Genomic DNA, 16,777 nt, shown 5'->3' on the forward strand with positions numbered 1-16,777 from the left:
TCAATTTTGTCCCAGTGCTTTGCAATCTCCCTCAATCTTAGCATCAATTCTCAGTGTTTTAGCTTCAGTAGGAGTGTGAATGTTGTAGAACTGAGCCACCTGAGAGAGTCAACATGAACATAAAAAATTAATGAATCATATCATAGCAGAACAGCTGACAAAAGCTAAGAGAGGAAAAAGAGAAAGTGGGTAAAGCTGAATGCACTACACACAAGGTGAGCCCTTCACTTCAATGCTGTATTTGGCTGGAACGTTCTGCAGCTGCTTCTCCTGGTACAGTAACTTGTTGTCCTGATTGACATCAAAGTGGTGAGTGTCTCCTGCTGACTGTACAGTCACTGGAGCTGAACACTTTGGTGGCGTACAAAGACAGAGCCTGAAGAGCCACCACTGTGTCCTGAGAAATAAATGTGTTCAGTAATGTCACTTTGAACCATTATTCAGCAATCATGTGTTTGATTTGAGTATTTTGAGTCACCTGTGTGGAGGAGAATCCTCCATAGGCATTCTGCTGCTTCACAAGCCAGCTGACAATCCTGTTAGCAAAGCCCAGATCAGCTGTAGTGAGTGAATCTGCAGTGAGAGCAGCTAGCAGCACATATGAGCTGATCTCCACTGCCAGAGAATCAGAGTCATCAGCAGATGCAGACTGAGACCAGTGGAGACGAGACCCTTTAGGACACATGGACAAAAGAGACACCAGTAACTCAACGAGCAAGACAAAAAACAACAGCACAGTCATAGAAGACAACAGAAAGTCACTGAAAACAAATCTCTTACCGTCTGAAAAAGCAACATCCTCCAGTTTCTTGAAAAGCTTCTGTCGAGTGTCCGTGTCTCTAGCCAGACTGAAAGTGTAGGCGAGCAGAGCAGTGGTGTAAGTGTTTTTGACATCCTCAATGACGGACCTCAAGCATGACAAACCATTAGTGAAGACAGTAGGGTTGCTGCAGGATTTTTAAGCTCAAATTTAAGACTTTTTAAGACCTTTTTAAAGACCTGCACAAATCAAATTAATACCATATGAGCGAGGGAGGGCAATGTCTGTGGTAAACTGTGAGGCGGAGACAAGGGATCCTCCAGCCACGACACCAATGGAGACTGGCAGACCCACGGCGATCCCACCGCACAGATGGTGGGTTGAGGGTGAGCAGAGGGGCTGCCAGGAGACAGCGGTGGTGGAGCTGAGGCAGGGATGCCAGGAGGAGGCAGGAAAGGGAGGGAGGGTGGGTGGGAAAACCAGACAGGTAGAGGGTTAAGGGATGGTGTGTGCCGCCCACACACACCACATTACGACTCCCAACACTGGGAGCGCGGCGGACAGGGGAACGATATCCGTGGTCGTTTTCAGATAGGCAGATAGTTCAGAGGAAGGCGGGAGAAGAGAGGACATGTCTGCATATATATCCCATTTATAGTCCACTGAGCTCGGCTCACCCTCAGCCATGGTGCAAATTTGAAATGTAATATGTATGTGTTAAATAAATAAATGTATGATAGTGTTGTGTGTTTCATGTTTATTGTTAAGTGTTCGTGAGATGGATTGCCTGAGTGAAGAAACTGTTCCTATGCCTGGCCGTTCTGGTGCTCAGAGCTCTGCAGTGTCGACCAGATGGTAACAGTTGAAAGAGGGAGTGTGCTGGATGTGAGGGGTCCAGAGTGATTTTGCCAGCCCTTTTTCTCACTCTGGACGAGTACAGTTCTTGGAGACTGGGGAGGGTTGTACCAATGATTCGCTCAGCAGTCCGGACTACTCTCTGTAGTCTTCTGAGGTCAGATTTCGTAGCTGAGCTGAACCGAACCAGACAGTTATTTAAGTGCAATGAACAGATTCAATGATGGCGGAGTAGAACTGTTTCAGCAGCTCCTGTGGCAGGTTGAGTTTCCTCAGCTAGCGAAGGAAGTACAACCTTTCTTGGACCTTTTTGACAATAGAGTCTATGTGAATGTCCCACTTCAGGTCCTGAGAGATGGAGCTGCCCAGGAATCTGAGACTTAGTTCACACTGCAGGTCTTAATGCTCAGATCGGATTTTTTTCTGAAATCCGATTTTTTTGCACTGTTGTTCACATTGTCATTTAAATGCGACTGCCATCAGTCTCATGTGTGAACCGTATACGGCCCTGAAGTGACCCGCATGCGCAGAAGACATGATGTCAGATGCAGCGCACTGTGTTTGCGGAAATAAAAATGGATGCTGCTTGTGTTAGCGTGTGTTTGGCCATTTTTAAGTTAATGTGCAATCGGAGCCTAAATAACGAAGTGATAAGAAGAAGAATATTAAGAAGAAGGAGAGCACGATTTCTTCCAGCGCAGAATTGTGACGTCTGTCGCATTTCAATGACGTAAAAATCGCATGAAATGCGACATGGCTGTTCAGACTGAAGTCGCATTGCAAAACATCGGATATGTATCCGATTTAGGACCACATATGAAAGTGATTTGAAAAAATTAGATTTGTGCTGTTCAGACTGTCATAAGAAAATCAGATATGGGTCACATCTGGGCAAAAAAGTCGGATTTGGGCCACTTTAGCTTGCAGTGTGAACCAAGCCTGAATGACTTCACTGCAGCCACAGTGCTGTTCATGATGGTGAGTGAGTGGGGGGAGTGCGGGGGGGTTTCTCCTGAAACAGGAACATAACCAAATATGGGCACAATCAAACATGAGGGAAAACCAGGTCACACAGAGCACATGGGGAATGAAAACACAACAAACAGTGCTGGGGTGTGACACTGTTATTAAAAAATATTCAATAACTTCACTATTATTCAGTGAAATGCCATTAAATTAAGTGCACACATCAATGCTCTACTGCTGGTTATACTACAACACTTAGTTTGACAAAAAAATGCTTTTGCATGATTTTTTATTATATTCTTTTATGAAAAAAATATTTAATAATTTAACATTATTAAATTATTAAACATATTCAATAAATTTAATGTAACACACTGTACTATCACCAAATTCATTGTACACATCAGTGCTCTCCTGCTGGTTTTATTACAACACTTAGTTGGCAAATAAATTGCTTTTGCATAGCTTCACTGAAACGCACTTTACTTTCACCAAATTCAGTTCATAGATCAGTGCTCTCCTACTGGTTATACTGTAAAACATAGCTTGAAAGAATTGCACTTACATCATTTTTATGATTTTTATTGTGAAAAGTTCAATAACATCACTGTTATTAGAAAAAAATAAATCCATTATTTCACTGTTATGCAATATAATGCCGCCGAATTCAGTTCACACAACACTGTTCTCCTTGGTTATACTACAATACTTAGTTGCTTTTGCATCATTTTTATGATTTTTTCAACTTCACTGAACTTCGAAATTTAAAGTAGTCTATGGGTGCTTCTCATTTCTTATTTGTGTACTCTTGTTTCCTTTTTATGCTTCCTTTCCTTGTGTCTTAGCTTCAGTGTCAGCTTCACTTCCTTTCTCCATCATCTGATCGATTTTTGAAGGCAACATAGATTTATAGAGCAACTTTTTCCTGGGATGTTCTGAAAACGTTAAAGTTTATTGTACAATATTTTGGTGGTTTCATTATTTTTTACAACATTAAAATGATTTATTTTCTATGATAAGATCAAACATGTTCTGTTCAAAAACAAGAACAAATTACAAACAAAATTGTGAGTGACCTACTGCCACTGAGTGCACATTTAAAAACACACATGAAAATCACAAATGTAATAAACCAATGCCACTGAGAATAACTGCTCATACAGTATTATGAGCTGCAGAATTGAAGGGCATGATCTCATTGACAGTGGAAGGAGTACTCTGTCTCTGACTGATCACCTGAAGGAAGAAGGTAACATCAAGACACAAATGAATAGAAGTTTATCCCTGACTGTAGTAAAGCAAGTCTTCACACACACGCACACGCACACAAGTAATATGATTAATAAATGAGCACGCCAGTTCATGGTAAATTCATTCAGCGTGGCTTCGTGTCAACAACAAGACAAGATACAATATTAAAAGTAAAGACTTTATGAATTACACACTTTGTTATTTATTTATTTAATCAAAATGGCATTAAACAGTATACCTTTACAGTTATCTGAATGTTAAAATAAAATCTTACTTGTTTGGTAGTAATCATATACTTTGACCACTGCTGGCTTGAGATTCTTTACTGGTAGGACCTGTTTCATTTTCATCTTGTAATTCATAGAAATATGTTTTGGAATCTGCAGGAGGATAAATAAAAATGCATATACAGTGCCAGTCATGGAAATGATTGAATACATGTTAATTATATAAATGTTATTATTTATTCACCTCTGTTAAATAAACGATGACACGGTCTTCTTTTGTGTCAACCCGCTCCACATTCATCTGAGCACGTACTGCTGAACCAAATGGCATTCTAAGCTATAGGGAAAATATGATTATTAATATGAAAATATGAAGATGATGATAATTATAGGTGTTTTTTCAGTTTTTGCAAGGTAAAGTAATTGTGCAAGAAAACTATAGTAAAAATGTGTAAAAATTGGTGTCTCTTAATTCATAATTACTTTATACACCCAAACTCACAGATGATGTATCAGCTGTGAATCCTGATAAAAGTTTAATATCCACAATGAGCATGTTCGTTGCCTCCTGGGGACCATGATATCTTAAAAAGAGAGAATTAACAGGTCTAATTCAATGCTAGAAAACACAACTTTTCAAATTGTCAATCATTGTAGGCATTCACTAAAGAGGTATCAGTACACCATAAAACAAAACAGTAGCCATAATAGTAATCTAAATCTGTGTTTACTTGACAGTGAAGTTCAAAATGAAATTTTGTCCCAATGTTTTGCAATCTCCCTCAATCTTAGCATCAATGCTCAGTGTTTTAGTTTCAGAAGGAGTGGGAATGTTGTAGAACTGAGCCATCTGTGAGAATAAACATGAACAAAATCACATTCATAAACCATCTCACAGTAGAATAGCCACAAAATTCCAAGAGAGGAAAGAGAGAAAGTGAATGTGAGTTAAAGAAGCTGAACGCTCTACAGACCTGCACAGACACACAGGTTGAGCCCTTCACTTCAATGCTGTATTTGGCTGGAACGTTCTGCAGCTGCTTCTCCTGGTACAGTAACTTGTTGTCCTGATTGACATCAAAGTGGTGAGTGTCTCCTGCTGACTGTACAGTCACTGTGCTGGAGCCGTCAGAGCTGAACACTTTGGTGGCGTACAAAGACAGAGCCTGAAGAGCCACCACTGTGTCCTGAGAAATAAATGTGTTCAGTAACGTGACTTTTACCCATTATTCAGAAAATATGTGTTTGATTTGAGTATTTTGAGTCACCTGTGTGGAGGAGAATCCTCCATAGGCATTCTGCTGCTTCACAAGCCAGCTGACAATCCTGTTAGCAAAGCCCAGATCAGCTGTAGTGAGTGTCTCTGCAGTGAGAGCAGCTAGCAGCACATATGAGCTGATCTCCACTGCCAGAGAATCAGAGTCATCAGCAGATGCAGACTGAGACCAGTGGAGACGAGACCCTTTAGGACACATGGACAAAAGAGACACCAGTAACTCAACAAGCATGAAAAGACAAGAGAAAGCCATCAGAAACAAATCTCTTACCGTCTGAAATAGCAACATCCTCCAGTTTCTTGAAAAGCTTCTGTCGAGTGTCCGTGTCTCCAGCCAGACTGAAAGTGTAGGCGAGCAGAGCAGTGGTGTAAGTGTTTTTGACATCCTCAATGACGGACCTCAAACATGACAAACCTTTAGTGACGACAGGATCCTGAAACAAAAATAGAGAAACAGCAGCTGTGAGCGTCATTTTTCTGTGAGTTTATACTGTTTTTCCTGTAGATGAACTTACTGTGACTGGAGTTTCCAGTTCAAGCAGTGATGCAATAATGTAGGCAGTCATGGTCACATTATCATTCACTCCACCCTGAAATATATATTAGAGGAACATAAAGTACAATATTGTTGTCATAGATAGATAGGCATTGTTTCTGTGATAATGTTTAGTGACAAATAGCACACCTTCATTCTGTTGTTGAACAGTCTTCCCTGTTGGATAAAACAACCGTCTGAATCTCGTCTGCTTATTAACCATTCCTTTGCACTCTGAATAATGTGTGGATCGATAAATATGTATTTCTGTGCTTTGCCAAAAGACCTCAGGACAAAGGCAGTCAACCTGGTGTTTTAAAGTTTCAATTTTAATAATGCCATAAGTTGTTTCAGTTGATTAAATTAGTGCTGTCAATCAATTAAATCACAATTAATAGCATCCAAAATAAAAGTCTGTGTTTACATAATATGTGTGTGTGTGGGTTGGTGTACTGTGTATATTTATTATGCATGCATGTATTAAAAGAAATATGATATATAATACTGCTTGAAATTTTATGAACACTTTACTATTTTCTATATTTCTGCATTAAATATGACCCAAAACATCATCAGATTTTCACACAAGATTCACATATTTTGCAAAAGTATGTGAATCTTTGCTTTCAGTATCTGGTGTGACTCCATTTTGGTAAAGTCCATTTCAGGTAAAGCTGATCAGTCCTGCACAACATCTTGTAGGAATTTTAGCTCATTCCTCAGTACAAAACCACTTGTGATGTTGGTGGGTTTCCTCCTATTAACTCCTTGCTTCAGGTCCTTACACAACAATGCAGTTGAATTACGGTCCAGACACAGACTCGGGCATTCCAAAACATCACCTTTGTTTTTCTTTAACCATTCCTTGATAAAACAGCTTGTGTGCTTGGTGTAGTTGTCTTGCTGCATGGCCCCCATTCCCTTAAGACTCAGCTCAACTCAAACCATGATACTACCACCACCTTGTTTCACAGATGGGATAAGATTCTTATGCTGGAATGCAGTGTGCTCCTTTCTCTAAACATAACGCTTCTAATTTAAATCATAAAGTTCTATTTTGGTCTCGTCTGTCCACAAAAAAATTCTCCAATAGCCCTCTGGCTTGTCCACATGATCTTTAGCAAGCTGCAAACAGGCAGCGATGTTCTACTTGCTTATGAGAAAATCTGATGATGTTTTGGGTGTATTTATAAATACATATTAAATATACACAGCACACACACACACATATATTATGTAAATACAGACTTTTATTTTGGATGCGATTAACTGTGATTATTCATTTGACAGCTCCAGTCTGTACACAAGTTATTGAAACTAAATACCATCTATCTGCTAAATATTTAGGAAAAAAGCGAGAGTGAAAAGTTACAAATATTTACCATGTATTTTCATGTCCAAAACCAAATGTGCTGTATGCACCACTGTTATGTCTGTAGTTCAGTTGTCTCTGGTATCCTGTTGAGTTTGACAGTGATTAAACATTTTGAGCTGATCAAGTGTTGTAACTTTATTTCTTAGTATTTTCTTGACATGACTAATTTCTCTCACCGCTCTTAAGGAAGCCGGTGGCTCTTTCTCGGATGGCTGAGGTGAGCTGCTCTGTGTTTTCCAGATACTGCAGAATGTAAATATTGGGAGAAAGAACAGCCATGTTTTGTTCACCACAGCCGTACGGCATCCGTAATAATCCATGAAGATTGCTCAGTGCACGACCCAATATATCTCCTACAAATCAAACACATATAAAACACTACATTTTAGAAATTCAAACAGACTTCTCATTTCTGCTTGTGTATGTAAATGTTACCAATGACTGAAACAGAAGATCTGGCTGATCCCTCTATCACATCTTTAGGAAGAGTCAGATCCACTTCCTCTGAGAGACTGTCACCTATGAACCAGAGAGACAGAAACACATATCAGTGATCTGCAGAGAAACACTATGATGTTAAATATTGTCTGCAGACAAACCCTTTGGACACAGTAACCAGCTGTAGGTCTCTGTCTTTTCAGTTCCTTCAGCCTGCAGAATAAAACAATAACATCAACACATCATATTGACATAAGCACCATTAGGATTGTGCATAAACGACATCTGAGAGCTATTTGATGTGCGCTGACCTGTACAAGCAGACTTCGTGTGACTATGTCAATGCGTCCTCTCTCTGGCACGCTCACAATCTCATTGTCACACACAGTCTGGGACGCCTCTGCCTCTGCACTGACGGTAATATTCAAGACTCCTACAACACAAGACATGTACGTGAAGATACAACAGAGACTGAGAAACAATGATTCAGACTGGAAAACTCACCAAGAACAGAAGGAGTGAGGATCCATTTAAAGGTTTTTCTTCCATTAGCACACAGACAGGATGAATCCTGATCATCAGAGGAGGCTTTGAGAGTGTAGTCTGAGGAAGGAGCTGGAGTCACTTTAACCTGTCAGTCAAACACATGATTAGTGGCATATTTGATATGACTGAATAAAACGGAGTCTGAAGTCTCACCATGATGCACTTGGACAGATAGTTGAAGACAGTGGCCTTCAGCTCAAAGATCTCCCCACGAATGATGGAGTAAGGCAGAGAGAGCTCCAGGAAGAAGGGCTGGAAAACTGTCAGCTGAGCAGGAGGAGCCAGACCCAGACCTTTGGAGGACAGACAGAAGGCCTCCGTGTCCCAAGAGGTGATGGTGTCAGGAACCGTGACAGGAACCTGAGCTGATCCAGAGTCCCTGTGTTGAAATTACAACAGCATTTGATTGGACTGTTAAGATGCTGTTTTGTTTTTACAACATTCAGCACAGATATAAAACACTGATTATCTGATTCATAGTAGGTCTCTAGTATGTCTAATTTTTGTCAATCTGAATGAATCCAATGAAAGTTCTGTTTATATGAACCCTAAACGTTGCAATCCAATTCACATATTCATTTACATGTGTATTTATGTATTCTGAACAAAATCTCATTGCATGCACAGTGCCAAGAGAAGCATTACAGTTACTGTGGGTTTAATCTGATGTTAAATGATGTTGATAGATAACAATATTGTCACTAACCCAACTGCAGCAAGTTGCCAAATCCATGTTTCAGGAAAGACTGAACGAACTGTCACTTCAACTGAAGAGCCTCCATCATTCAAATCAAACGCTACACCAGATAGACTTTTGTAATAATGAAACACCACTACAAAAAAAGCACATGATATAATGTGATACCTGAATCAGAACATGCACTGTAGCAATTTAGTACAGAACTATTGTCTCGTATCTCTGTCACATTATATTCTTTCTGAAATATCTAAACAATATTCACAACATTGTGTTCACAACATTAAAACTACGTACAATATATTCGTTTATAATGACAACATTTCAACCATTATGATATTTTCCCTTTTGTTTATACTGTAACTATTTATTTCCAAATTCTTTGTAATATGCTAATAAATTTAAATCTTTTTTTTTTTTTTTTAAATCAAGGGGCCTATACATGATTTATAACTTTATAAATAAAGTTTGTATTGAAAAAAATATATCTGTTCTGGTTTGTACATCTAACATCTAAACAGATACACTGTCAAAAAATTAAAAATAAAAGTATAATAAGAATATAAAAGCCAATACATTAAACTTAAACATATTATGTCTTTTACAATCTCACACTTTTCTCACAGAATAAATGACCCTTTACATTTTGAGAGGTGCATCTCTTGCAAGCAGTTCCTTGATGTCACAAATTTTGAGAACTGCTGATTTAAATAACTTTATAGATCAGACACAACTGTCACAAAACAAAGATTTGTGCTCTTGCAGTGCCATTATGAAAAAGTGCTTAATAATGGTGAATTCCAGTCATATTAAATCATTGGTAGCAAATGTATGCATTAATGAACTCTATACATTCATTACAGATATTACCTAGATCTTCATATCTGTGATAAGTCAAGCCCTTGTATGACAGACACTGAGGGACTCGCACAGCCAAATTTGTTGCCATTTTCAGTCCCACACTCTGTCGAACAGCAAAATGAACCACATTAAATGTAACATAAATAAAATAAAATAAAAATTCTAGCTGCCAGAATAAGAGGAATTTTAAGCACATGCATTGATATATTGATGCATGTAGATACTCACCTAATCTACTGCACTGTTACACATTAATTCACCTGTTACCTTCAAGGATTCATAGGTGTTGTCTGTTGGTACAGCTCGACGGGGTCTCACATGCAGACATCCCCGCTCATCTTCAACACCGTAAGGATAATCTGACACTGATTGCACTGGCAGCATGTTGAAGATCTGTGATGAGACCACATTCACACTAAATAATTCATGTCAGGGTACCTCTTAATCTTTATGTTGTGTTGGGAAAAAAAAATTAGGTTTAAATATATAGTTCACCCAAAAATGAAAATTACCCCATGATTTACTCACCCTCAAGCCATCCTAGGTGTATATGACTTTCTTCTTTCAGATGAATACAGTTGGAGTTCTATTAAAAATGTCCTGGCTCTTCCAAGCTTTATAATGGCAGTGAATAGTGGTCAAGATTTTGAAGCAAAATAAAGTACATCCAGCCATCATAAAAAGTACTCCACACGGCTCCTGGGGTTTAATAAAGACCTTCTGAAGTGAATTGATGCATTTGTGTAAGAAAAAATATCTATATTTAAAACTTTATAAACTGTTGTCTCTAGCTTCCGCTAACTGTCGTACGCACGTTCACGAGAGAGTGACGTTCCAGCGGCAGCTGTAGCAAAAGCTCCAGTGAGAATAGTCTCAAGAACTAAGTTTTGTTTATTGTAAAAGAATAAAGGTCTCCTCTTGGCTTATATCGAAATCCTCCGACATTTTTCGCAAAACGCTGAAGGCCTTCATTAACTCCCCAGAGCCATGTGGAGCATTTTTTATGATGAAATGGACACACTTTATTTTGCTTCAAAATCTGGACCACTACCCACTTCCATTATAAAACTTGGAAGAACCAGGATATTTTTTAATATAACTTTGATTACATTCGTCTGAAATAAGAAAGTCATATACACCTATAATGGCTTGAGCGTGAGTAAATCATGGGTTAATTTTCAGTTTTTGGTGAACTATCCCTTTAACACCCATGTCATCTTAAACAATAATGATAGTAGACACTAGATTCATATATTCCAACTATGAAGACACAGATAATCAACACTGAATCTTAAAGAATTTACACCTTATCAGTATCCAGACGTTTTCCTGGCTTCAGGATCAGGACGCTCTGATCTACAGCACCGAGGGCGCACAGTGAACCAGGCTGAGCTGAGATCTGGAGAGTGTTTTTCTCACCAGGAACTGCTTTAGCAGGAGAAAACTGCAGAGACACCTGTGACGACAACAGTAGAGTGTGTCATTTTAGTACTGAATCAGAATGACCGTGATTAATGTAAATGGGCAGATGTGTTTTTTTTTTTTTCTACATACCTTGTTTTTGAAACACTTTTCAATGTCAAATTTTGTGCTACGAGCAACAACATTTTCACTGGGCAGAACACAGTAGGCCAGAATCTGCACTGCAGGAGCCAGATCTGCACCAACAGACAGTTTAAATGACACTGTGCCACTTGCTGCTCCATTAGAAGACTTCACTTCAACCTTCTCATATCCATGATGAACGATCACTCCTCTGGACAAGACCTGAAACAGACAGATGACACTCCGATGACAAACTGACCAGTGCAGCCAGTTAATACTGTTAACAAACAATGAAGTCATCACTGTAAGAATGTACTGCATGTTCTCACCATATAGACAATGTCAGTTTTGAAGACTTCAGCAGTCTCTCCAACAAAATAATACTTGATGGTCACTGTAAACTCAGCATCACACTTCAATGGTTGCTCAATATTCTCTATAATCAGTTCACTTAATGTTGGCGTGTATGGAGTGGCAGGCTGGTAAAGCTGAACTGTTTCTCTATCCGTAGAGAAGTAAGGTGTTTTGTAACCATGATACTGAAATGCTGGATACACACTTGCCTGGAAAAAAGAATGTGCCAATATTTTCATGTATTTAAAACATTAACTGATCAAACACTTGGTGGATGAGCAGCAACAGTCATACCATCAGATTAATATCTTTTTTAGAAAGACTAGACGTATTAAGAGAGAAGCTGGCCAGTCCATCGCTGTCCGTAGTGAGATTTAGGAGCAGTTTTGAGGACCAGGTTTCACCCTCCAAAAGATAAACAACTTTGTTTTGAATTGGTGCGCCTTTGAAATTTGAGAGTTTGATCTGTTGAAAATAAGATTTTGAAGGAATAAATGATTCTGTACATATCAATGTTGTTAAACTGAGAACCTGATCTTAGACTTACTTTTCCTTCTATAACTTCTCCATGTTCATATGTTTTGGGCAGGTCAGTAAGTGTGAATTTGCCAACTTCATAAGTGAGAGATATAGTTTCAGAGTTTGTCATGGTGATCTCTGTAAAATACAAATAGATGGTGAGCGTGAAACTTGTATTTTAATGAAATCAGATTTTAAAACTCTCCTTTCAGTAATTAATAGCTCACCTGTTCCTTCTTCTGTGACTGTTGCTTCAACATGAAGAGAATTTTCTAGTCGATCCTCATATGTTGAATTTAAAAAGGCAGATACATCTAAGGTATGGATGGCACAGCCTGTCTTTTTCATCTAATGGAAATGAATGAACACAAACATAATGCCTAAGAGTGACTTAATAGGCTGGATGTAGGAAATAAATGTCTAATGACAGTTTTGGTACTGTAGTGAAACGGACAAACCTCAGTGGTTTCATTCACACATATTGGACTGTGTTTGTCAGGCCTGTAAGAGTAGCTTGGAATATCACGACACACTTTCACCCATGATTTACCAGGTACAGGCTGCCCGTAAGTGTATCTGGGAAAAATGTACAAGTCAAGGATGGATGGAAGAAAGCATAAAGAAAAGCTTTCTTTATGCTTTTAATTTGTTTAAGTAAAGATGCTACTCACTTTCCACAAACCTCAACTGCCATTAACTTATCATCTATGCACACTGTCTTTGGTGCTGTCACAGTAACTTCAAACTTAGGTAAAACTACAAGTCAGGGGGCAGAAATTAGACTTATTATTAGTCAAGTTTGATAAAAATATACAAAGATATTATTGAAATTTGTTCTGTGAACATTGCAAATTGTTCATTTGACTTACCATATTTTTTCACCTCAAAATAATGCGAGATAATCCTTTCACCAATAAAAGCATTTAGTTTGTACATGCCTTGACGGGCTTCTGGGTTTAATTCATAAGAGCGCTGCAAAATCCACCTTGTCGAAGAAACATTTGTCCATTGACCAATCCTGTTACCTTTACTGTCCTATTTAATACCAAACACAAAGGGCAGTCAGTTACAGCCAGCATGCACATATACTGATCAATAATGAAGAAATACATAATAATTACTGAAAACACAATTATTGCAAAAATAACAGTCAGTGTTGTGCTTGTCATGAATGACTGTACAGAAGGTTTTGTGTTCTTACCTCAAGCACCACTGTACTGTACTGTAAAAAAGCAAATAGTAATTAAATAATTTGCAAAACTGATATGATTAAAAGTCAACAACATGTTTGCGTGTTGAATATATTTAAAAATAAAGAAAATAAATAAAACACCCCAGACCTGCTGATCAAGTGGTGAAAAGTTTTTATCCATGGTAACAACTCTAAAATTCACTGTGAAAACAAAAATGTGTGATAAATATAATTATAATCCTTGTTTGTATTGTGATAACCAGTATTTCAGACGTAGCCTACTGTAGCGGTACTGTATCATCCAGTTTGTTGTTCTGAATAGAATCCTGGGTTACGATGTACAGGTATTCATTATTGCACACTGTACATTCCTGTACATTCCTAATCCCTGGGTTTAATGTTCTATTTGTATATTTGCGGGGTCAGTGACAGTGACTGCACGAACATACTAGCATGGTGACCTGTTTACATAACGGCTCCAGCACTGTGCATCCTCGTTTAATAGATTGGGCATCTATTTCTAAGCATCTATCCGTGACATTTTAAACTGTACACATTTAGCATCGCATAGCCAGGTTAAACTGTGATGCTCAATATACTGTTTTCTAAAATGTAGCTTTGTCAAGGAGGGGGAATATACTTGATGACACCAGCAGTAGGCCTATTAATTGTTGTTTAACCTTTGAAACATTCACATCTCACCTGTCTGTCCTGGAGTATAGATGGGTTTATCAGTCTGGATAAAGGTCAGAGGATGGTAAGATCTGAACATGACTTTTCTCTCTTCAGTCATCTTGAAAGACTCTCCTTGAAGTTCTACCTTCATTTTCTGCACTGATTCTGCTTCTACCAGAGGAGCCTGATGAGAAATAATATCCTGTATTCACAACCTCTGCGAACAGGCCATCTCAAAAACCTAGATGAATTATGATGAAACAAACATATTTTAATATATTTATTATAATGTGCTGATGACAGACCTTGAAGTTAAAGCAGCGGTGAAACTCTTCCTCAGCTTTCTCCTGCAGCAGTAAAGTGCTCTGGTTACCATGAACCACATAAATGTTCATGACAAGGCTTTCATTGGGCTTGAGAAGACTTGCACACAGTTTAGCTTCAGATCCCGACTCGATCACTGCAGGAAATGTCACTGTGAAAGATCTGTAAAGATATAATAAGGCGTTCAATCATCTGAGTGGTAAGTTTTTTGATGGTACATTTTCAGAAAATGCTGAAATGTATTGATCTAGCTGCCTACTGAAAAAAAGCAACAGACAATTTACATAGAAATTAAAATGGTAACACTTTAGAATAATGGTCCGTTGTTAACAAGTAACTATGCAGGAAGTAATAGGTAGTACTACATTAACACTCAACTTAATACTATTAACTAATAGAGAAGCAAGATTAACTAAGCAGTAAGTAATAGCAAATTTAGGAGAAAGGTAGTTCCTTATTAGATATTTGATACTTATTAAATAAAAATCTCCTCATTGAGAACTACTTGTGAACTATGACCAATTAATAAAGAATAACCAATTAATTACTAATCACAACAGTAACGTCTTAAAAGTGAACAATTGGGTTCTTTGTGGAAACTAATTTATGAATATGATATCCCCCAAATAAGTCGGCTACAGTTTGAAATTGTGACTTCTACTCTTACCAAAGGATGGATGTTCTCTGTTTATTTCAAACAAAACACAGAATAATAATAATAAAAATAATTAATTTAAAATGTGATTGAATTGGTTAACAATTATGAGCTCTAGTTTGTGTCAGTTCAGTATTTTAGTGACAGTAGGCTGGGGAGGACTTTTCTTGAATATAAATAATGATGTTCTCTTGACAAAAGCAATTCACATCCTTAATGAAGGCATCGACTGCATTTATATTGTGTTAAGCACAAAACAGCATATTCAGATTACAGTGTCTGGTAAAATATCACTAGTGCCTCACACAAATGAATGTGCCTCATGTATGAATGTACACTATGTGTCAGATTTAAATATGTTAAATAACGGATTAAATTACTTAGTAATTACTGAGTGGTTAAGGTGTTTTTCACTTTAAAATAATGGTCCAGATCACTAGTAGTTCCTGAAGGCTGACAAGCTAACGCTTGAGTAATTAGTGAGGGGTTCATGTATTTTTCACTTCAAAGCTAAGGTGCTACTAAGGAACTACTAGTGATCTGGACCATTATTTTAAAGTGAAAAACATGTTAACCCCTCAGTAATTACTCACAAACAAATTAATAAGTTATGTAATGTTTTATATATGACACATGATACAGTCATACATTTGTGTGAAGCACTAGTGATATTCTACCAGTAGATCATTTGGAGTGGGATACATATTGAACTGACATAAAACAGAATTCATAATTGTGAACTAATTCAATCATGAGCTTGTCAGCATCACTTCCTAATTATTAACATTTTTAAGTGAATTATCGTTTTATTATTATTCTCTGTTTTGATTGAAATAAACAGAGAACATCCATCCTTTGGTAAGAGTAGAAGTCACAATTTCAAACTGTAGCTGACTTATTTGGGGGATATCATATTCATAAATTAATTTCCACAAAGAATCCAATTGTTCACTTTTAAGACGTTACTGTTGTGATTAGTAATTAATTGGTTATTCTTTATTAATTGGTCATAGTTCACAAGTAGTTCTCAATGAGGAGATTTTTATTTAATAATTATCACATATCTAATAAGGAACTACCTTTCTCCTAAATTTGCTATTACTTACTGCTTAGTTAATCGTGCTTCTCTATTAGTTAATAGTATTAAGTTGAGTGTTAATGTAGTACTACCTATTACTTCCTGCATAGTTACTTGTTAACAACGGACCATTATTCTAAAGTGTTACCATTAAAACAAACGTTCAATAGAAACACAGTTACTTACGGCCCTGATGTTTGTCCACTGACACAGACGAGAAGGAGAGAGAACAGAAGGAGCCGTTTCCAACAGCAGCTAGCGTTCAGATCCATGATGAGGACTGATCATCCAGGTCTCGACATGAACTGAACCGTCTCTTATAAAGGGAGTCTCATGCTAAAGAAGGTCCTTCAAAACATTTGTATTGATCATATGATTAATGATTCAACCATGTAGGCAACACAGTTTCAAAACCTCTGCAATATCAGCACTACTAAAGCCTAAAAAATACAGCTGTGCTAAATATTAAAAGTATTATTTATGCAGTAAAATACAGATGACATATTATTTAATAATTACTTATACAGATATTTACAAAACATATTTTGCAGTTTAACAACTCAAAGTTTACAATGAATTTATGCTGCCATTACACAAGGAAATGTCTATTTATTTTTATATTGTTTTTAGTCATTCACACAGCCTATA

General features: G+C 37.6%; 1 protein-coding gene and 1 pseudogene across 1 annotated transcript; both read right to left on the bottom strand.

The window, feature by feature from the left end:
- Positions 1-115: 115 nt before the first annotated feature.
- On the bottom strand, positions 116-1,447 carry LOC131554197 (alpha-2-macroglobulin-like protein 1; annotated as a pseudogene).
- A 1,700-nt stretch (positions 1,448-3,147) lies between these two features.
- LOC131520659 (alpha-2-macroglobulin-like) lies at positions 3,148-16,546 on the bottom strand. Its single transcript, XM_058745064.1, has 34 exons — positions 16,316-16,546; positions 14,378-14,558; positions 14,100-14,256; positions 13,546-13,598; positions 13,407-13,427; positions 13,075-13,240; positions 12,877-12,961; positions 12,664-12,781; positions 12,433-12,553; positions 12,234-12,343; positions 11,981-12,151; positions 11,662-11,895; positions 11,342-11,554; positions 11,094-11,243; positions 10,055-10,180; positions 9,797-9,890; positions 8,936-9,062; positions 8,383-8,608; positions 8,188-8,314; positions 7,995-8,116; positions 7,845-7,896; positions 7,681-7,764; positions 7,422-7,598; positions 7,253-7,328; positions 6,021-6,177; positions 5,851-5,925; positions 5,607-5,769; positions 5,328-5,521; positions 5,034-5,246; positions 4,791-4,909; positions 4,562-4,643; positions 4,304-4,396; positions 4,107-4,212; positions 3,148-3,817 (listed from the first exon to the last, which is right to left on the bottom strand). Exons 1-34 carry the CDS (start codon positions 16,399-16,401, stop codon positions 3,777-3,779), a joined length of 4,320 nt encoding a protein of 1,439 aa, XP_058601047.1. The 5' UTR covers positions 16,402-16,546; the 3' UTR covers positions 3,148-3,776.
- Between the last annotated feature and the right edge of the window lie 231 nt (positions 16,547-16,777).

The sequence above is a fragment of the Onychostoma macrolepis genome, chromosome 15 (assembly GCF_012432095.1).
Source record: "Onychostoma macrolepis isolate SWU-2019 chromosome 15, ASM1243209v1, whole genome shotgun sequence".
In the NCBI taxonomy this organism is placed as follows: domain Eukaryota; kingdom Metazoa; phylum Chordata; class Actinopteri; order Cypriniformes; family Cyprinidae; genus Onychostoma; species Onychostoma macrolepis.